The sequence below is a fragment of the Antechinus flavipes genome, chromosome X, assembly GCF_016432865.1.
Source record: "Antechinus flavipes isolate AdamAnt ecotype Samford, QLD, Australia chromosome X, AdamAnt_v2, whole genome shotgun sequence".
NCBI classification, from domain to species: Eukaryota; Metazoa; Chordata; class Mammalia; order Dasyuromorphia; family Dasyuridae; genus Antechinus; species Antechinus flavipes.
In genome coordinates, this window is record NC_067404.1 from 32,625,385 (window position 1) to 32,647,286 (window position 21,902).

Consider the following 21,902-nt stretch of genomic DNA (forward strand, 5'->3'; position numbering starts at 1 on the left):
GTAGAGCTCCCTTCAGTGAGGGAAGGAGTCTCCGTGCTGGCCAGCTAGCTTGGGACAGCCCCGGGAGTGGCGCTGGCCTAAACTTGGCCACAAAGAACAAGAGACCACTTCTCTTTGGGGTGCCCAGTACCAGGCTAGAAGGACCCAGAGGATCTGGGTTCAAGACTCAGATCAGCTACTGAACATTATGTTAGCAAGTCACTGTGAGGAACATCACTTGGAAAGCTTAAATGACTCTCTTGGCCTCAGTTCCCATATATGAACATGAAGAGGTCAGTCTAATAATATTAAAGGTCCCTTCTTTAAGACTCCTGAACTTCTTCGTTCTCCATCCATCAATTCTCCCTGTCTGCAGCTCTAATAGTCTGTGTTCTAAGGCCTCTCCCAATTTCCTGTTCTAAGAGCCCCTGACCCTTAGTCTATGATTCTGTGACTTCTTAGCCTGGAAATAATAATAACTTACATTTATCTAGCACCTAACCTTTTACAAAACATGTTCATCCCAATAACCTTTTGGGTAAGCGGTGAGAATATTATATACATTTTGCTGATGAGAAACTGAAATGGAGACCGTAAATGTAGTTGGCCCTTTCTAAGAGTTTGTCTAAGAAAGGAAAAAGAGACTGAGTTTAGATAAAGGGGGGGGGGGGCAAGTGAAGGCGTTTTCAGTATTGGGGAGATGTCTTTATTTAGCAATCCAAGTGCACCCCTACATGGTTCTAGCTTGCTAGATAACATCAACCTACTTCCTGTTCTTCTTCCTACACAAATCTCATTTCTTGGCTCTGGGCCTCCATCCCCAGAGTATGGCTTGTTCTCCTGCCTCACTCCATCTTTTAGGCTCCCCTACCTTCCTTCTGGGCTTAGCTTCAGGGATGGCCTTTTCAGATCCACACTCCCCCCCCCTCCCCAGTTACTGGTCTACTCCCTACTCCCACTTCATTACCGGGTCTATTTTTTTGTTTATTCGCCCCTGACGGACTTCTTCAGAGCAGGGCCTTTCTTACTACTGTGTAAGTAATCAGGGTTTCATCAGTGTTTGATGACTGCCCACTTGACCTGGACATCATCATAATTGCTGGCATTTATATTGCCACTTTAAGGTGGGCGAAGTACTTTATGTAGTTATCTCATTTGATATTCAAAACAAGTCTGGGAGGTAGATGGGATTATTATTATCCCTATTTCACTGAGGCTGAGAAAAGCTTTGTGACAACGGAAAGGGCAGTGACCTTGGAGTCCCAGGATCTGAGTTCAAGTCTCACTCTGATAATTACTCTCTGTATGACCTTGGAGAAATCATTTGAGTTCCTTGTACCTCAGTTTCTTCCTCAGAGGTTCCTTGCGGCTTTAGATCTAGGATCCCCATTGATTTGGCCAACAGAGGTCACAGAGCTAGGAAGTGTTAGAATTAGGGTCTGAACTCAGAATTTCCTGATACCAAGTCCAGTGTTCTCTCCACTCTGGGTGCCTTGATGATTTGACTGATACATAATAACAGGGGAAAGTACATTAAGGAGGTATAAACAGGGTATGGGAGGAAATGATGCTGATTGTAGCCTCCCAACAGCCCTGTGAGGTCACTCCTGTAACAATTATCTATCCCCATTTTAAAGATCCCCAAGGCCAGATTTAAAGATAGGGAAATGGGGAAACTGAGGCTCGGCAAGAGAAGGTGACTTGGGTAAAGCTACATACCTAATAGGCTGTCAGGCCAGTACTCTTCTGCCTGTACCAGTAAGTAGAGGAAATCGCTTCCCAAGGGAACAGAGACGAGTGCCAGGAATCTATGTGGGAAACTCAAGCTTCCTCCAAGGATATGTCAAGGTTATCTTTTCTAAGGGAGGTCTTAGTGTTTAGGATCTGAGCTTTGGAATTGGAAGGGACCTGAGGCCAGCTAGTCCAAGCCCTTCATTTTACACATGAGGAAACTGAGGCCCAGGGAGTAGACAGGATGCACTCGGGGTCACACACAAAATCCCGGATCAGGGGGCACTTAGCTCAACTTTCCTCATCTTATACACGAGGAAATTGAGCCCAAGAGAAGGGACTTGGCTGAGATCACACTATTTAGTGAGTGACTGGAACGGGATTCAAACCCAGCCATTTCCTTTTTGTTGTTGTTCAGTCATTTTCCAGCTGGTGGTGACCACATCTGGGGGCTTCTTGACAGGAATGGATTGCCATTTCCTTCTCCAGCTTATTTTATAGATGAGGAAATTAGCAAACAGGGTGAAGCGACTTTTCCAGGGTCGCACGGTTTCTAAGTATCTGAAGCCACATTTGAATTTGGGGAGAAGAGTCTTCCTGACTCCAGGCCCAGCGCTCTATCTATTGCAGCGCCACCTAGCGGTCACTCATCTAGTCACTTTTTCCAGAGTTGGTCTGGGGAGGCTCTTTATTAATTATAATATACTATGGATTGTAATCTCTGGTTGTTGCTTATTTCCTCTCCACCATCTTCCTTCCCAGAAAGCAATGTCTGTCTTTTTTTCCTCTAAATACCCTCAACTTTATACCTTGCCTTTTACTTAGATGATTCCAATTTGTATTAGGATTATTTGGCACATGTCTTTTATCTCCTTCTAAGACTCCTGGAGGGCATGGGCCAGCTTCTTAATTAGAATCAAGCCTGATTTATGCTCAGGCCTGTGGGTTAGGCTGGGCTAATATCACCTCTGGTATTGTGGGATATGATCTTGGGAAAGTTACTGTCCCAGTGGCTTTATTTTCTTCCTCTGTAAAATGAGGCTCCTGGGTTCAGTGGACTTCTGAGGCTCCTATCAATTAGATCTAGGATCCCACGTGTGACACTGGACAAGCCACTCCCTCACCATGCCTCGGTTTCCTCCTCTGTAAAATATCAGCCTAACCGGCCTTTGAGGTTTTTTCTAAGAGCTTATGGGTGACCTTTCCCCTCCCTGGGCCTTAGTTTCTCCCTCTAAGGGCCCTTCCAGATCTATAACTATGAAGGGAAGGGGAGGGAGCAAACATGGCCTCCTCTGTGCAAGACAAATAAGCTCTTTACAGATATTATTTCGTGCTCCTCTGGGCCCTCAAGTCCTAGCTCTGCTCTTTACTAATTGGGAGACCTGAGAAAGGAAGTGATTTGTAGGCACTAAACAAGGAGCATGGGTCCTGAGAGCCTAGGGCCAGTGCCCTGTCCTCTCTCCCCTCTTGTTTCGCCCTGTAGGATAGTACACACAGCAGGCGCTTAATAATTGACCTCATCTTACCAGAGTACTCTCCTCTCCCTCCCCTCCCGCCCACACACACACTCACCCAAGCTACTGCTCCCAAACCGTGGTCCCTCTGTTCCCGAGCCCAGGCACAGTGCAAGTCCCAGGCCAGGACCTGGGCCTTGGGCCACTTCTGCTTCTGGCTTCGCTGGGTGGCAGCATTGAGTTGATTTAGCCTTTTCTGCTTCCTCTGCGGAACTCTGGGTAACTGGAAACAAAGGGTTGCCTGCCTTTGGGTACGGCTTCTAAATTGCTGCAAGGCTGGGAAGGATCAAAGGCCTGGATGGCTGCTGCTCATTACCATTTGAATGACAGTGTTTATCTAGGGCTTAACTCTTTCTGGTTAAGGTCAATGAATTTGTCTCCTGCCCTCAGGCCTGGGAAAAATAGCAAAGGAGCAAATTTTGGAAGACTTTCACTTGGGCTCATTTGGCCTTGCCGAGCTGCCCTCCTCCTCCTTCCCCAAACTGGCCACGTTCTACCCAGCAGCCCACCTCTCACTTGGGCAGTTCAGGTGTTCGGGCAGAAGCTGTTCTGCAGCTGGCCAGGGCCGAGTGGGAGTGGCAGATTTCTCCCACAGGCTCTGGCTTTTCCTGCCTTCTTTCCCTAACCTCTGTTGCCATCTCCTTAGGCTTTGGGAGCAGAGGATGGCCTTTCTGTTTGAGGTGACCCTCCCACACCCCCTTCCTCCTTCTCTACGAATTAAATATTAATCACCACAGAATACCATTAGTCTGACTGCTAGCAATTCTGCCAATGGAATAGTCCTAGGACTTGGAGCAAACCACTTGAGAAGGCTGTTTGGGGGAAGTAAAAGCTTCTGGAACCCATTATCTCTTCTGTGCCCTACAACTCCGACACTATATACTTATCTCTCCCTCGCTGCAACATTCCCCATCATTCTTTGGATATCATGGGATGCTACAAGAAATTAAATGGGATAAAATTTAGGGGGAATTTTGCAGAAGTGCTAGATGTCCCACAAAGGCCAAAGATGGCACGGAAAAAAAAGTTTAGACACTCAGAAATACACAAAATATATGGATGGTGTCGTATAATATCAACATGTTTTGTCTTTGGATATGTGTGTGGTATGGTATGATATCAAGATATTTTATCTCCTAATAGATGGTATTGTATAATATTTTATCTTGGAATATAGTAATAATTTAGACTTCTTCTCTGGTACAGAGGGCCAAAAATTGTATGTGGATTTTTCAGACCATGGGGGCACCACGTCCCTGCAATTGGAAGGGATAAGTGTATGTTCTATGTCAGAGTAGAATCATAGGGCCTTGGTTCTAGGTCTGAAAGGGCCCTCAAAGCTCAGCTAGTTCCTTCGTTTTACAGAGGAAGGGACTGAGGCCCAGGGAGGCGAAGGGCCTAGTGCCAGATCACACCTTGGATGCCGGAGCTAGTAGTAGAAGGGATCTCAGAAGCCTTTTCCGTGGTCAAGCATTTTTTTAAAGATTAAGTTCTGGGGATTCAAAGAAAGGCAAAAAAACTCCTGCCTTTCTCTCCAAGAGACTCATGGTTTAATGAGGGAGACAGACACGCAAACAACTGTGTACATACAAGCTATAATCAGGGTAAATTGGAGGTAATCACAGAGGGAAAGTCTCAACAGTCCAATGAGGGGGGCCGCAAAGGGCCTTTTGCCAAAGATAGAGTTTGAACTGAGTTTGCAAAGGAAGCCTGGAGGAGAGAATTCCAAGCAAGGGAAAGATGGTCAGGGTGGCCATGTCCTGTGTGGGAAGATCGGTATCACCGGACTCTATGTATTACGTGGGAGATAACATGGAAAAGACTGGAACGATAGAACAGGGTAAGGTTGGGAGTGCTTTGAAAGCCTCCCAGAGGATTATGTATTTGATCCTAAAGAGATCCGGGCTTTGGGAAAATTGGTTTGCCAACTGAGTGGAGTATGAGAGAGACTGAGGCAAGGGGACCAATTAGAAGACTGTTGTCAGAAGCCACTCCTGTCCTAGGGTGGTGACTGTGTGAGTGGACAGAAGGGGGCGCATAGGAGTGAAAGCAGAAATAGGACTTGACAACAGATTGGAGATGTGGGGTTAGCCTGAGGAGTCGGGGATGACACTGAGGTCGAGAGACTGGGTGATTGGGGGAATGGTGGCGCCCTGGACTGTAATTGGGAAATTCTGAAGAGGAGAGAGTTTTGAGGGGAAATAGAACCCCCTCATTTTCAGAGGAGTAAACTGAGGCCCAGAAAAGGAAAGTGAGTTACGCAGAGTATCTTCCAGGAGAGGGAGAGAACAAGTGTCTATTCTGCGCACAAGATTTGGTGCTAAGTGCTTTAAAATATTATCTTATTTAGGCTTCTAGGTCTACAGCTAGAAGAGACCTCAGAGGCTATCTAGTCCAAATTTCTCTTATGATAGAAGAGTAAACTGAGGCCTAGGGAAGAGATTTACCCATGGGCACACGTAGGATCAGCCTGAGGAGGGTACTTGCCAGAGGTGACAGGTAATAAGCAAACAGATAGAATTTGAAACCAGGGACAGGAAATCAGAAGGCCCAGGATCAATTCCACCTGCCATTTGCTATCTGTGAGATCTCTGGCAAATCCCCTGGCCTTCCTCATCTATATAAAATAGAGGCTTGGACCAGATGATCACTTAAGAGCTCCTCTGGCTGTATTTCTAAGAGCCTATGAGTGACTTTGGGCAAGGCATTTCAAACAATCAGGGCCTTAGTTTCCTCTTCTGTAAAATGAACCTGATGGCCCCTGGTGTCCCTTCTAGCTCTGATTTTAGGATCCTCTGAGCAAATGGGATCAGGGAAAGAGAGGCAGGTAGCCCTGGGAGCATATAGAGTGTGGACTTGGGATCAGGAAGCCCCGAGTTCAAGATCTACCTTAGATGGTAGCCCTGGACAAGTTTGTCTCGCTTCCTTGGTATGACAAAGTGTTGGAGTTCCATGGTCTCTGAGATCTTGTTCGGCCCCAGAGTCAAAAGAGAGAAGATCTATAAAATGCCTTATTATATTCTCATTATTATTGTCAGAATCTCTGACTATGAAGCCATCCTCTTTCCAGCTCGCTGCCCTCAAATTGTTCAGTTGTTTTTCAGTCGTGTTTCCTGATCTGGGGTTTGCTTGGCAAAGATACTGGAGTAGTTTGTCATTTCTTTCTCCAGCTCATTTTACAGATGAGGAAACTGAGGCAAACAAGATTAATTGATTTACCCAAGCCTCATGACTAGTAAGTATCTGAGGCTGGCTCTTTACTCAGGAAGATGACTGTTCTTGATCAATTGCGGCACCACCTGGCTGCCTGATAGGCCTTGGCTCAATAGCGTCCCTTCTCTAGGTCTCAGTCTCTTTCTCTGTTAAATAAACATGTTTGAGACTAAATGGCAGAAGGATCCCCTCCTGGTTCCCATTCTCTGGTCCCCGGATTTCTTTTGGCTATAACAAGTAATCACCCAACAGTCTGGGTTCTAACTTGCTGGGGTTCATTTTGAAGTGGATAAAAGAGAGGCTCCTGGAAGTTAATTGGGTCTTGCCCAGAATCACCAACCAGTGTGGGACAGCACCATGACTCAAACTGAGGCCTTCCAGCCTTCTAGTACAGAAATCCAACCCTCGTGACCTCTGGCCTTGTTGGTTTTCTCTCCCCAAATCCAGCGTGCCCCACTCTAGTATTTGTTGTCTTTCCCGTCACATTTCCATCCCAAAGTTGGGCAGCCGGGGACCCATTGAGTTCATCTCTGTCCTCTTTCTTCCCCGCAGCGTGTGTGAGCATAGCCGAGAGAACCTGATGTCGCCCTCGAACATGGGAGTGATATTCGGACCCACTCTGATGAGGGCTCAGGAGGATACTGTGGCTGCCATGATGAACATTAAATTCCAGAACATCGTGGTGGAAATTCTCATTGAACACTTTGACAAGGTTTGTGTATGTCCTACCCTCTGCCCTCCCCACCCCCCCAATTCCTCTCACCCCATTGTCTTCCTTCTTCCCACCTGGTCAGGACCTCTTCCTGCTTCCCTCTGTGCACTGGCCTTAGTATCCCCCACTTTCTCTTCGTTGCCTGACTTCAGCCTCCCTCTCCTTCCCTTCATGGCCCAACCTCGGCGTCGCCCTCCTTCCCGTTGTGGCCTGACCTCAGCCTCCCCCTCCTTCCCTTCGTGCCCGGCCTCGGCCCCCCCTTTCCCTTTGTGGCCCGACCTTGGCGTCGCCCTCCTTCCTTTCGTGGCCCGGCCTCGGCCTCCCCCTCCTTCCCTTTGTGGCCCAGCCTCGGGATCCATACTGGCTGCAGTCACAGGGGCTCCCCTATAGACTTTCCCTGATTCAGATTGAGAAGCTGATAAACGAATCTCATTTTTGTTATAACAAATGCTTTTTTTAGTGGAAAATGATTTTAGAAATTGAAAGCCTCAGCTAAAGGAACCTCAAACGGGTCCCTAGGAGGCTTTCTGGTAACAATACAGTTCACAGTTCTGTAGCTTGGGCCTTTTGCAGACTAAGGTTACATCCATTCGAGGATCACTGGTACTAACTGCTCTGAGCCCCTCATTTCCAAACCTGAAAAGCTAAGGTTTTGAGAAGGGAAATGACTTGGCCAATTTCACATAGTCAACAAGTATGACTGGAAACCATTCTCAGCCTCCAGATCCCTTGAGCATTTGAGGTAAGTAGAGTGGCCTTGATGGCCGCCATTTTCTATAGCTGTAAGTTAACAAATTTCTTTCTGGATAGTACCTCCTTGGGGCTTACGACAGCCCTGGGAGCTAGGTGCTCTTATCTCCCCATCTTACACGTGAGGGAAGTCTGAGAGAGGTTCATCCGGCTGGTGAGAGACATGGGCCCGTTCTGATTTTTTTGTCCTGTAGTCTAGCGCTCTGTCTGTGATATAGTCCGGCTGCCCCAAACAGGGAAACTGAGTGTCCGACAAGCTGGAGTAACGTCCTCAGAGCCTAGATTTTCTGATGCAAAAAGCCTTCCATGCAATTTCACCCATTTTGGTTGATTCTAATCCACTAGAGTGCAGAATGTTAGCGCTAAAAGGGCCCTTCAGAAAGCCCAGACTCAAACTGGGAATTTGATGGGTCTAAGACAGGCCCAGATGGGAAACTGCTAGCAATGCGGATTGATTCCTCGGGGCCATTGGCAGTCCTAGAGAGCTGCCCAGGGTCACACTGCCAAGGTCTGAGATGGAGATTTGAACCCAGGTCTCTGCAGGGCCAAGGACAGGCCTTTACACCTAGAGATCTCTCCAAAAGAGACCTTCGGGCATAGAAAGTAGGACTGAAAAGAGCATATGATAACTTGAAGGAGTCTAAAACACAATACGTGGAATATGAGAGCTAGAAGGAGCGTTGGACAGGATAAATGGAATATGACAACTAGAAGGGTCCTAGGACAGGATATAGGGAATATAGCTAGAAGGATCCTAAGAAAGGATGTATGGAATATGAGAGCTAGAAGGAGCCTAGAACAGGATAAATGGAATATGACAACTAGAAGGATCCTAGGACAGGATATAGGGAATATAGCTAGAAGGATCCTAAGAAAGGATGTATGGAATATGAGAGCTAGAAGGAGTCTAGAACAGGATAAATGGAATATGAGAGCTAGAAGGATCCTAAGAAAGGATATGTTGAATATGAGAGCTAGAAGGAGACTAGAACAGAATAAATGGAATATGATAGCTAGAAGGGACAGGATATAGGGAATATGAGAGCTAGAAGGATCCTAAGAAAGGATATATGGAATATGAGAGCTAGAAGGAGCCTAGAACAGGATAAATGGAATATGAGAGCTAGAAGGATCCTAGGACAGAATATAGGGAATGTGATAGCTAGAAGGATCCTAAGAAACGATGTATGGAATATGAGAGCTAGAAGGAGCCTAGAACAGGATACATGGAATATGAGAGCTTCGGGGAGTTCAGGACAAAATATAAATTTTGCCTAATTTCCCAATTCATACAGCCCCATGCTAGATCCTCTGCAGGTAATTGTTACACTAACACAGAATGTCTGGTCTGAGAGGAACTTTGAACATACAATTTCAGAGTTCACAGGGCCTTTAGAATGTAGAACATCAACTATCAGAGCTGGAAGAGATCTTAGAACATTGAAGGGTAAAATATAGAGGACCTGGGAATAACAAACATCAGAGTGTGGAGGTCCCTTAGAACCCAGAATGTCAAAGCTGGGAGGGACCTTAGAACCCAGAATGTTACAGATGGGAGGGACCTTAGAACAGGAATAGAATTTATTTGGGGGGAGATTTTAACGATCATCTATTTCATCCCTTTAATTGTTGTGACAGAGGAGCTGTTTCTTTCTGAAAGGGCAGACTGTGGAGGGCTGGGGCTGTTGGAAATTTCGGAGTCAGAGGTCAGAGGTGATGTTCCTGACCAACTGTTGTTGAGCAGGCATCGAGGCCCAGGCCTTTTGGTGTTAACTGTATCTCTGTTATTCTGGTGCTCCAGCAGAAGGAGGGCTGACTTGGGAACTGGAGACCAGCTCTTCCCTTCCAATTGGGTCACTTACAAAAGAAGTTTTACCCCTTTGGGTCTTGGATTAGGAAAACTTGGGTTCAATTCTAGCCTCAGACACTTTTAATTGAGTGACCCAACCTCTTTGTGCCTCAGTTATCTCAAATGGAAATGGGAGTCATAAAAGCATCCCCCTCCCAGGGTTCTTGTAAGAATCAAATAAATAATATTTGTCATATGCCTCACAAGTGTCTGGCACATTGTGGGAGCTTAATAGTTCTTGCTTCCGTCCTTCCCCTGGAAAGTAAATGTGGATTGCTCTAGATCAGGGGTTCTAAATTGCAGGGGGTCAGTGAACTTCAATAGGGAGAATGACATCTCGATTTTATAATCCTTGCAATTGTATTTAATGCACTTTTAAAATCACAATTTTTAGGGCTCGATTTAAAAGCACAATTTTTTTCAAGAGAACAGGAGAAAGGGGGAGGGAGAGAAAAGGGAGAGAGGAATGGAGGAGGAAGGGAGGGAGAAGAAGAGCCAGAGAGATTTCACCTACCTGGGTCCAGGGAATAAAAGTGTTAAAAGAGCCAGGCCTAAATGGCTAAGGGGCTCCAGAGCTAGAGTGGTCTTTACCTTTGTCTCAAGTCCCTCACCCTCACTTGAATTTCATAAATATTCTGCAGTAAGTAAAATGACCTTTGTTAATTAAAGCAATTAGAGAGGGTGAAAGAAAGCACAGCTTATTCTTATCTAGAATAATGAATGACTAAGGACCTAAGGAAAAGAACCCAGCTCCAGATCTAGCCTTGTCTGCCAAGATGGGAGGGGAGGGAATGCTTATAAATCCCCTCCCCCCTCCCCCAGTCTGAGAACTCTCACTCTAATCAGCCAGAGGGGGAGAGAAAGGAGAAGGGAATGATGGGGAAGAGAGAGAGAGAGAGAGAGAGAGAGAGAGAGAGAGAGAGAGAGAGAGAGAGAGAGAGAGAGAGAGAGAGAGAGAGAGAGAGAATAGGAGAAAGGAGGAGTGAAATAGAGAAAAGGGAGAGAGGGAGGGAGAGAGAGACACACACACAGAAATACACACCCACACAGACAGAGAGAGACAGAGACTGAGAGACAGGAGATAGACAGAAAATAGCAGAAAGGGAGAGAGAAATAAAGAAAAGGGAAAGGAGGTAGGAAGGGAGAGGGACAGACAGACAGAAATGGAGGGAGGATGGGAGGAAGAGGGGGAGAGAGAAAAGAGGAAGGAAGAGAGACAGAAGAGGGAGAGAAAATAGGAGAAAGGAGGAGAGAAATAGAGAAAAGGGAGAGAATGCAGGAGAGATATACAGAGAGAGACAGAGGAAGGGAGGAGGAGGGGAGGGAGAAGAAGAGCCAGAGATATCAAAAGGGGAGAAGAGAATGGAGAAAGGAGGAGAGAAATAGAGAAAAGGGACTGAAGGCAGGAGAGATACACAGAGAGAGACAGATTGGAGAGAGAGAAAGAGGGAGAGAGAGAAAAGGGAGAGAGGAAGGGAGGAGGAAGGGAAGGAGAAGAAGAGCCAGAGATATCAAAAGGGGAGAAGAGAATAGGAAAAAGGGGGAGAGAAATAGAGAAAAGGGACTGAAGGCAGGAGAGATACACACAGAGAGACAGACTGGAAAGAGAGAAAGGGGGAGAGAGAGAAAAGGGAGAGAGGAAGGGAGGAAGAGGGGAGGGAGAAGAAGAGCCAGAGATATCAAAAGGGGAGAAGAGAATAGGAGAAAGGGGGAGAGAAATAGAGAAAAGAGAGAAGGTAGGAAGGAGAGAGAGTGCAAAGCAAGTGAGCTTTGTAGCTCCAAATGTGGGGCTTGGGAAGCTCTCCTTGGCTGCTTATCTCAGCCACTGCTCACATGAATGGAGTGAGGCTGCATTAAGGAAAATTCCAGCCTAGCAACAGAGTTCCCAAATGCCCTGGGTTATCTCCAGAGGTAGTGAGTTTCCTGTCCAATGGTGGTCGGATGCCCACTGGCCGGGACTGCTGCCAGGGCCGCTCCTGCCCAAGGACAGGTTGGACTCTGAGGGCCCTTTCAGTCCTAAGATTCTGGGTTGGTTCTTGGTCATTCTGCGGTTTGACTGACTGCGATTCCATTGAATTTCTCCTCTTAAGGCAGCACAGTAAGAGTACCTGGATAAGCTCCTTAGAATCCCCGTGGCCTCGGCTGAGCTGTTTAGGCTCTCTGTGACTCAGTCTCCTCGTTTGGCAAAAAAGGGCTGGGTGGGGGACGGTCGTATGCCCCCTTCAGCTGTGAAATCCATGATCCTTTGCTCCTGCTATTTCTTCCAATTCCCTCCCTCCCTCCCTCCCTAGCCCCAGACTCGTTCTGAAAGGGCCTCGTGTGGTTTTTTCCCCAGCCAGCAGAGGGCAATAAGGGAATATGGTAACCCGTGTGGAGCAGGCCTCCTGCAATGACTGATAGCTGGATATTGCCATGACCATAGAGTCATATCTATGTCTATGTCTCGAGAAAGAAGAGGAGGATGAGAAGGAGTATCTAATTAAGCCGGGCCTTCACTTTCTCGCCTGTAATTTCTGAAGTGATAAGGTTAAGCCAAAAGTTATTAAAAAATAACATTTTCTTCATCTGTACATGGGAGGACATTCTCATCATGCAATATATATTTAGCTTGGGCTTTAGCAAACATTCAAAATGAATCTGCAGAAAATGTCTTAAGTGGTGAGTTATTAAGACAGAAATGTAGCAGAAGGTTCATTAGTCACAGTGCACCTAAGAGAGGACAACTTGAAAGTTTCACTTCTGGCTAAATCAACTTTCTTTGACGTAGTCGTAAAATCCAGGCAGCTTGCTAAAGTCTGGAAAATCAGGGTTCTAGATCTGGAAAGGAACCTTAGAGGGCTAGCATATCTACCCCTCTCATTTTATAAAGGAGGAAACAGATCCTTGGAGGGGAGGTGATTTGCCCAAAGTGATACAGTCATTTGGTGGTGGTGGTGGTGGGGGTAGTTTAATCTGGGTTTTCTGTCTCCGGTTGGTGTTCTAGTCCTTAAACAGACTGCCTCCTGGGAGATCTGGAATCAAGGAATAAGGATCTAGAGTTTGAAGGGAAGAAGGCAGAATTAGAAAGTTAGGGTTCCCTGGGCCTTGGAAGGCTAGAGTAAGATCAGACAGAGTCAGGTATTGGGAAATCTTTTAGCCTAGGATTAGGAAGAGGAGCCAATGAGCTTGTCAGCCACAGAAAGGGCTCAGGGCTCTCATTCTCTTTCATCTGCGATCCCTCTATGCCCTGGAACAGCAGCGCTGATAGAAACGTGACCCTATCAAGAGGCTGTCATTTTTTGTTGTTGTTCAGCCATTTTTCAGTCATGTCTAAACTCTTCGTGACTCTGTTTGAGGTTTTCTTGGCAGAAATACTGGCGTGATTTACCACTTCCTTCTCCAATTCATTTTACAAATGAGGAAACCCAAACCAACAGGGTGAAGTGACTTGCCCAGGGCCACAGCCAATAACTTTCTGAGGCTGGATTTGAACTCAGGTGCTCTATCCACTGCAGCACCACCTAGCTGCTGATCCTCACTGCCAAACCGAGTGGTAGACTGAGGCTTGAAAGGGGGGGGTGTCTCTCTCAATATCCTGCACCCAGTAGGCCCTTTAATAAAAGTATGTTGCCTGAATCGATCCCATCACACCTTTTTTCTAAAACCGTACAATTAGCTTTGAGTAATTTGAAACACTAAGATTCTATTCTTAGCTGCCCTTTTGTGGTCAACATCATGGAGAAAAATTAGTATGTCTCTTACTCATTCTTTTCCTAATGGTTTTTTAAAAGTTCCTTTTTAAAAAAAAATTGAAGCATTTTCTCTTTCCTCCATTCCTCCCCCTGTCCAAGAAAAAGAGAATTCTGTAACAAAAATGTATAAACCAAAGGACCCACATCCATATCTTTCTTTTTAAGGACAGATTTGGGGATTCTCTGGGTCCAGATGATGAAATGGGACCTTGGCCAGAGTGTAAGTGGAGACCCAAGAGAATGCTGGGCCTTTTCTGGCTTCAATTCTGCTGGTTGGATTTAGAGTCCTTTGAATTGCATTTTATAAAAGCTGATATTTCGGCTTTGAAATGGGAGAAGAATCTGGGGAAGACCTAGATGACTGCTTCAGACATCCCTGACTTAGTTCTAAGAGAGTGATACTAAAAGTTTTTGCTCATCACAGTTTGAAAAACTCGGCCGAGGCCCGAAGAGACGCTCCGGGCTCTGGAGAAGGGGCAGGTTTGGCTCCCCTCAGGCTCTGGTTCTTTGGATTCGCCCAAGTCAGCGCCTTCGTTGGCCAAAGCGCCCGGCCTCTGGGGCCTTCGGGGGCCCTACGGGAGAGCTGAGAGGAGCTGTCAGAACCAAGCCTTCCCAGGGTCAATCTGAACTAAAAATGGTTATTTTACACTCGAGACTGGTCTCATTTCTCCTGGGATCGTGAGTGGAGGCCCGGCCTTCCCTTAACCTCTCGAAGAGGATGTCTGTAGGCTAAGCCGCCACCAGGGCAGAAACTAGAAGGAAGGGACAGGCAAGGCCAAGATTAAAGTCTGGTGGAACATGCTGGGTTGCCTTGGACTCTTGGGAATGTCGATATCTTGGCAGGAGAGTGATGTGGGAACCCTCAAGGATCCTGTCGGAGGTCACTGTCAGAGAGTATCCCTCCTCAGGCCAAGGGAAGCTCAGGGCTATGTTCCCCCTCTCCCTCCAACTGAGGGGAGGGAATGGCACTAGTCCAGTGCTGTCTCTACCCCAAAATGTATTTTTATACATACTAGATCTAGATCTACAAAGATCCTCAGAGACCATCTAGTTCAAGCCCTTCCTTTTATAGAGTAGGAAACTGAGGCCCAGGGTAGGGAATGGACTTGGCCAAGGTCACATGGGCAGTAAGTGCCAGAGGGGGCCATTTCATCCCAGATCCTCTGACTCTAGAACTTGCTCTTTGCATTGTACCTTAAAAAGGTCTTTCCTCTACCCACCAAAAAAAAAGTGTCCTGAAAAATCTCAGGTATTGTTTGTCCACGAGGCCTCTGAGATCAGCACGTAAACACTGAGGGCAGTGTCCCTGCTATTTGTCTCCGCGGGACCTCGTCCCCTCCCTCTGGTACAGAACCTTGCCCTTACCGAGTACTTACTAAGTGGTATTTAGTTACTGAGCACCTAGAATTAGGTTGCCCTCTTCTGCTCTGTGGCCCTTGGGCAAAGGTCCTGGCATATCACGCCCTTCCAAAGGAAGTACCATATATAGCAGCCCACAGTCTGATGGCCTGGAAAGCTGTCCCAGCTGTAAGCTTTCAGGACTTATGCTCAGTAATGAAGAGACTCTGATAATCCCTCTGGGCCCTGGTAGCCCTCAGTCCTCAGAATAGCAACAGAAAAGCATCTGGTCCCCATCACCTCGTTTTGTAAAGAAGGCCACCGAAGCTCGGGGAAGTCAAGGCAGTCGCCCGGTCACCCGGCAGCAGAAGTTAGAATCGAAAGCGAGGCGACCGCCTCTCCGCCTTGTGCTCGCTGCCAGTATTCTTTATACGTTTGAATCATGCTTCAGCTATTTATTGCCATTTGCCCTCTCTGATTCAGCCTCAGGACTGCATTGTCTGGAACAGCTGGAGACCTGGGAGCCTGAGCTACACTGACCCCCACTAAGCCGGGCCTGTCCTGGGGCTGGGATGGAGCGGAGGATTTACTATAGTGGGGAGGGGAGATTATGACTGATTTACCTGGTGACTCAGTGAGAAAGGACTCCCCCATTAGTTATCTTTCAGCTATCCTGCCCCCCCCCCCCCGAAGTGCTTTTTCAGAGTTCTCACCCACTCCTTCCTCAGTTCCAGGAAGGACAGCTTCCCTGGTCTCTGGCAGGGACGCAATCTATCATCTGGCCCCAAAGTCATGCCGAAAACAATGCCTTCTCGCTGTGTGGGGCAATCCATCAGGAGCCTTGGTGTTCCATTGCACAGACTGGAGGGAAAAATAGCCCCAAATCCAGCTTTGAACCAGTTGGAGCCAGCCACAGGCCTCCGGATAGCCTCGGAAATCCCACATCTGGAGAGGGGCTCCTCAGTTTAGGAGCATTTTCTCAGAGCTCCTAAAAGAATCGCTGATTGTGGCTCTGAATTTGACAGGCTACCACCCCGCTTTGGGGAAATTTGCCAAGCTCAGTGACTAGTTCTGGCCCTCATATTAAGTCCCTATATGGCCATGGGCAGGTGACTTCCCTTCCCTGGGCCTCAGTTTCCCCCTCTGTAAAAGGAGGGAGTTGGATTCCTTCCAGTTTGGGGTTTGGGATCTTATAATCCAGAATAAAGGCATATAGATCTATGACTAAAAGGGACTTCAGAGGCTATTGAGTTTAATATCATTTGACAGAAAAAGAAACTGAGGCTGAAATGGGAGTAATGACTTATCCAAAGTGATGTCGTTAGGGGGTGAAGCTGAAAGCAGAACCCAGGTCTCCTGTCTTTTAATCAATCCACAGTAGGAAGGTCCCCAAGAGGATGTTTGGGGCTGGATTTTGGTAAATAAACCCAGTCTCTAGTTAGAATATAAACTTTCTGAGAGCAGGGAAGATTACTTGTATCTTTGAAGCCCCAAGGCACAGAGCCTGACATGTCGCAGAGACTGAGCAAATCCTTACAGATTGATGAATAGTGGGATCAGACTTTGCGGAGTGGGTTCGTGTTGACTCAGAATCATGATTTCTGAGTAAATCTCTTCATTTGACGGCTATTCAATTGCAAAGAATATATTGGAGGCTGCAGAATCCCAGGATCCATACGGTTAGAAGGGATGCCTAGAATTAAAACTGCACTAAGATTTTTGGGACATCCTGTACAAGCACATAGGATAGGAATATATGTGTGTGTATGTGTGTATCTATGTATACGTGTATATATTATTTTTCTGCAAATAGATTTCCAAGATGGAATCCATTTCCTTTTAAAATTTTTAGTCAGCTATGCCCTAGGCAAAAGGATTTTTCGGGCTTCTCTTGTATTTTGAGCCAGGCCAAGAAACAAAGAAGGGATATCCCCATCACAAGATTCAGAAAGCCCCAGGATTCTCCCATACCGGTAGATTCTTTGTGTAGCGGCGGCCCAAAATGCCATATTTTTTCGTTTTTCATTTTTCATCTGAGAGAGGAAAAGAAAGGAAAGAAAAATTCTTAATTCAAATAATAATACATGGACACATTTGTTCACTGGCAACAAAAACAAGTTTAAGCTCATGAATATGTGCATTTTTCTTCCATAACAAGGGTCTGGTTCTTAAGGAGAGGAAGCCATGTTTGTTCTTCTGACTTGAGCAAGCTCTCCATCTGTCAGTGTGGTTTGGGGTTGTCTTTCTAAGAATTCTTTCCCACAAGTGATTATCTCAGAGGGGGAAAATAACCAAGAATTTAATATCTGAGAGTTAAAGGTCTGTAGTTCTTGTTCATTTCTACAGTTGTTTCAATAGTTAAACTAATTGGAAGACAGGGTACATAAGACTAAATGTCAATTATAACATGTGCCTCTCATTATTTCTATTCAGAAAGGGGATGATATTAATTGGAAAGGTTTTTTTTTTTTCCTTTGTTCTGCCACCGTCCGTGAGCCATCTTCAAGGAAAACATTATGAAGAGTTCTCCGGGAGTACTTACTTATTTACTCAGTTAAACCCCTAGGATCTTTGCTTGATATTCTAGTCTCTTCTTGATCACTAAAAGGCTGTGCTAGAATGAGTCAATCTGGAATTTAGGTGGATGGGGTTGTTTTGAGGCAGAGAGGCCAGAAAAAACCAGATCTGGGGCTGGGGGCAAGACAGAGGAACATTTGCTGTTTTTCTAATCTTAAGATACTTTTCTGTCTACTCTTAAAACATTGAATACAGTTATCCCTTCCATAGTGTGACTTTTTATAGTACAGTTTCAATATATCTCAGGTCAGCGTAGGAAATTAAATGAGAATCTGGGGGGAGTTTTGCGGAAGCTTTAGATGACATATGAAAGCCAGCAGATGACTCAGAAAAAATTGAGAAACTCAGAAATGCATTAAAATATATGTGTAGTTTTGTGTAATATCTTTTAAATAATTATCTTTTAAAACCATAAGAATTCAGACTTCCTTTCTGGTGCGAATGGGAGGGCCCACAAATTTCACATGGATTTTACAGCTCACGGAACCGCATGTCCCTAACCCCTGCAATGTGGAAGGATTAGCTGAATATATTTTTTCAGCATTTCAACATTTCTTTGAGCTACATAGAACTCTATAGGATTTGGTAAGTGCTGGGACAGAAGTGTTTAATATTGGACATTTCACGCCTGATGAGATAGATTAGCAGGCAGATACAGACCTCCCATTTCAAATCAGCCCAGTGGTGGGGACATAACAGCTACACGTGAAGCTGCGATTATATTAAATCCTTCACTTAGCTTTTGGAAGGTTTGGATTTTTATTCAAAATTAAATTAATTAACATGTAAAATGTTGACAAGCTCACAAAGAACCTGAAATGACTGAACAACAACAGGCACTGCACTAAGCACTGGAGATACAAAAGCAGGTATTCGTTGCCCTTGAGGAAATGTATTTCTTTTTTGTTTGTTTGTTTTTATTGCATTAATGTGCCATAATTTATTCAGCTATTTTAAAATTGTTGGACATGAGAATCTACCTTTGTTTTTTTTTAAGTTTTCAATAGCATTTGATTTCCCAAATACATGTAAAGATAGCTTTCGACATTTGTTTTTGTAAGACTTTGTGTTCCAAATTTTTGTCCCTTACCTCGCCCTCCCCAAGAAAGCAAGTAACCTGGTATAGGTTAAATACATGCAGTTCTTTTAAACATATTTCCATATTTGTCAAGTTGTGCAAGAAAAATCAGATCAAAAGGGGAAAAACTATGAGAAAGAAAAAAATTAACCAAATAAAAAGCAAAAATGCTATGTTTTGATCCATATTCAGTCTCCATAATTCTTTCCTTGGAGGCTGATAATATTTTCCATCTCAAATCTATTGGAATTGCCTTGAATCACCTTGTTGTTGAAAAGAACCAAGTCCATCACAGTTGATCATTACATAATCTTGTTGTTACCGCGTACAATGTTCTCTTGGTTCTGCTCACTTCACTCAGCATCAGCCATGGCTTTTCTGAAATCATCCTGTTGATCATTTCTTATAGAACAATAATATTCCCTTATTTCAAATACCATAACTTATTCAGCTATTTCACAATTGTTGGGATATTATCTTTTCCTGTCATCATAGCCAATCTGAGAGGTGAAGTAGTATTTTAGAATTGTCTTAATTTGAATTTCTCTAATCAGTAATGATTTAGAGTATTTTTTCATATGATTAGAAATTACTTTAATTTCTCTATCTGAAAATTGTCTATTCATGTCCTTTGACCATTTATCAATTGGGGAATCATTTGTATTCTGATAAATTTGACCGAGTTCTCTATATGTTTTAGGAATGAGGCCTTTATCAGAAACACTGACTATAAAAATTGCTTCCCTTCTTTCAGCTTTCCATCTAATCTTGGTTGCATTCATTTCATTTGTGAAAAAAAAAAACTTTTTAATTTGATGTAATCGAAATTATCCATTTTGCATTTTATAATGTTGCTTAGTTTTTCTTTGGCCATAAATTCCTCCCTTCTCCACAGATCTGACAAATAAACTATCCTTTGCTCTCCTAATTTGCTTATATTATCACCCTTTATGTCTAAATCATGAACACATTTTAACCTTATCTTAGTACAGGGTGATTTAACACCCTGTTGGTCAATGCCTAGTTTTTGTCAAATTAATTTTTTTTCAATTCTCCTGGCAATTATTGTCAAATAGTGAGTTCTTATCGCAGAAACTGGGGCATTTGGATTTATCAAACACTAGCATACTATAGTCATTGAGTGTTATGTCTTGCGAGCCTAACTTATTCCACTGATCCACTACTTTATTTTTTAGCTAGTACCAAATGTTTTGATGACCACTGCTTTTGATGACCACCTGTCTTTGCTTTTTTTTTCATTAATTCCCTTGATATTCTTGACATTTTGTTTTCTCAGATGAATTTTGTTATTTTTTTCTAGCTTTGTAAAGTAATTTTTTGGCAGTTTGATTGTTATGGCACTGAATAAGTAGATTAATTTAGGTAGAATTGTTATTTTTATTATATTAACTCTGCCTACCCATGAACAATTGATATTCCTCCAGTTGTCTAGAACTAACTTTATTTGTGTGAAAAGTGTTTTATAATTATATTCATATAGTTTCTGCCTTTGTCTTGGCAGGTAGAGTCCAAATATTTTTTATAGTCTAGTTATTTTAAATGGGATTTCCCTTTCTATCACTTGCTATTGGGCTCTGTTGGTAAAATATACAAATGCTGATAATTTATGTAGATTTATTTTATATTCTGCAAGTTTGCTAAAGGCTTAATTGTTTCTGTAGTTTCTCAAGAATTCTCTAAATACAATGGTAAATGTAACATCGTATCATCTACAAAGACTTTTGTTTCCTTGTTACCTACTCTAATTCCTTCAATTTCTTTTTCTTCTCTTCAATTCTTTATTCTTCTCTCATTGCTGTACATTACTAGTACAACATGAATACTAGTGGTGATAATGGACAATATTGTTTCACCCCTGATCTTATTGGGAATGCTTCTAACTTATCTCTATTACATATAATGCTTCTGATGGTTTTAGACAGATGCTACTTATCACGTTAAGGAAAATTCCATTTATTCCTATGCTCTAGTATTTCTATTAGGAACAGATGTTGTATTTTGTCAAAGCTTTTTCTGCATCTGTTGAGATGATCATATGATTTCCATTTGTTTTGTTGTTGATATGATCAGTTATGCTGGTAGTTGTTCTGATATTGAACCAGCCCCACATTCCTGTTATAAATCCCACTTAGTTACAGTGTATTATCCTGCTGATAAATTGCTGTTATCTTTTTGCTAATACTTTATTTAAGATTTTTCATCAATAGTCATTAGGGAAATTGATCTATAATTTTCTTTCTCTGTTTTGGCTCTCCCTAGTTTAGGTATCAGCACCTTATCTGTCATAAAAGGAATTTGGTAGGACTACTTCATCGATTTTTCCAAATAGTTTATATAATATAGGAATTAATTGCTTTTTTAAATGTTAGAATTTAAATGTTTAAATTAAAAAAGTAGAATTCACTTGTAAATCCATCGGGCCTTGGAAATTTTTTCTTAGGCAGTTCCTTGATGGCTTGTTCAATTTCTTTTTCTAAAATGGGACTATTTAAGTATTGTATTTCCTTTTTTTGTAAATCTGGGTAATCTATTTTTGTAAATATTCATCCATTTCACTTAGATTGTCAGATCTGTTGGCGTATAATCTGGCAAAATAATTCCTAATTATTGCTTTTATTTCCTCTTCTTTGGTTTTAAGTTTACCCTTTTCATTTTTGATACTGGTAATTTTGTTTTCTTCTTGAGGAAATTCATTTCTAATGAGGAAAGATAGCACAGAAGAGTCTGGAATATGCAGTGGAGATCTGGTCATGAGCAAGAGAATGTAAAATTTCATGCAGTAGAGCCCATGGTGGTTCCAGGGGTAAAGTCCAAACTTCCTAGGGGAGGCAGATGTAGTGAGAATAGATTTTATTACCTTTGTCTACTTAGAATAACTGACTCCATTTTGTCTAGGTTCCCCTTTTTGTGATTTTTTTTTTTGGTGATTCAGTCATTTTGAGGGAGTGGAAGTAATGTTGTATAGAATTGATCTGGAAAATCTGAGCCAGAATAAAGAGAACTTAAAATTTCAAACAGAGGTAATAGGGAGCCACTGCAGTTTATTACGAGATATGGTAAGATCCGTTCTATAGGAAAATCACTGCTGTGGAGGATGAATTGGAGAGGGGAAACCTTGGAGGCAGGGAAGCTAATGAAGAAGATATTGCAATAATAATCCCCATGAGAAGACCCAATTTAGGTGGTTAAAGGTAATAGATTAGATATGGGTGGGGAACAAGGCCAGAGCGACAAGTAGAGGACATCAGGCTTGTGAACCTGGCTGACTAGAAGGTGCTGGCCCTCTCAGTAGTACTTCACAAATCAGGGAAGAGATAACAGAACCCATTTGGGACAAAGTGAGTATGAAGAGCCTGTAGAACATGCAAAAGGAGATGTCTAAAAGGCAGTCGGGGATGTAGCTCAGAGG

At 43.8% G+C, this 21,902-nt stretch overlaps 1 protein-coding gene across 3 annotated transcripts in view; it reads left to right on the plus strand.

Moving 5' to 3' along the window:
* OPHN1 (oligophrenin 1) overlaps positions 1 to 21,902 on the plus strand; it is a 326,710-nt gene that overhangs the window by 218,516 nt on the left and 86,292 nt on the right. For all 3 annotated transcript variants that reach the window (XM_051969072.1, XM_051969073.1, XM_051969074.1), the window contains one exon: positions 6,990 to 7,149. In XM_051969072.1, the coding sequence (XP_051825032.1) occupies positions 6,990 to 7,149 (160 nt within the window). The remainder of the gene's footprint in view (positions 1 to 6,989; positions 7,150 to 21,902) is intronic.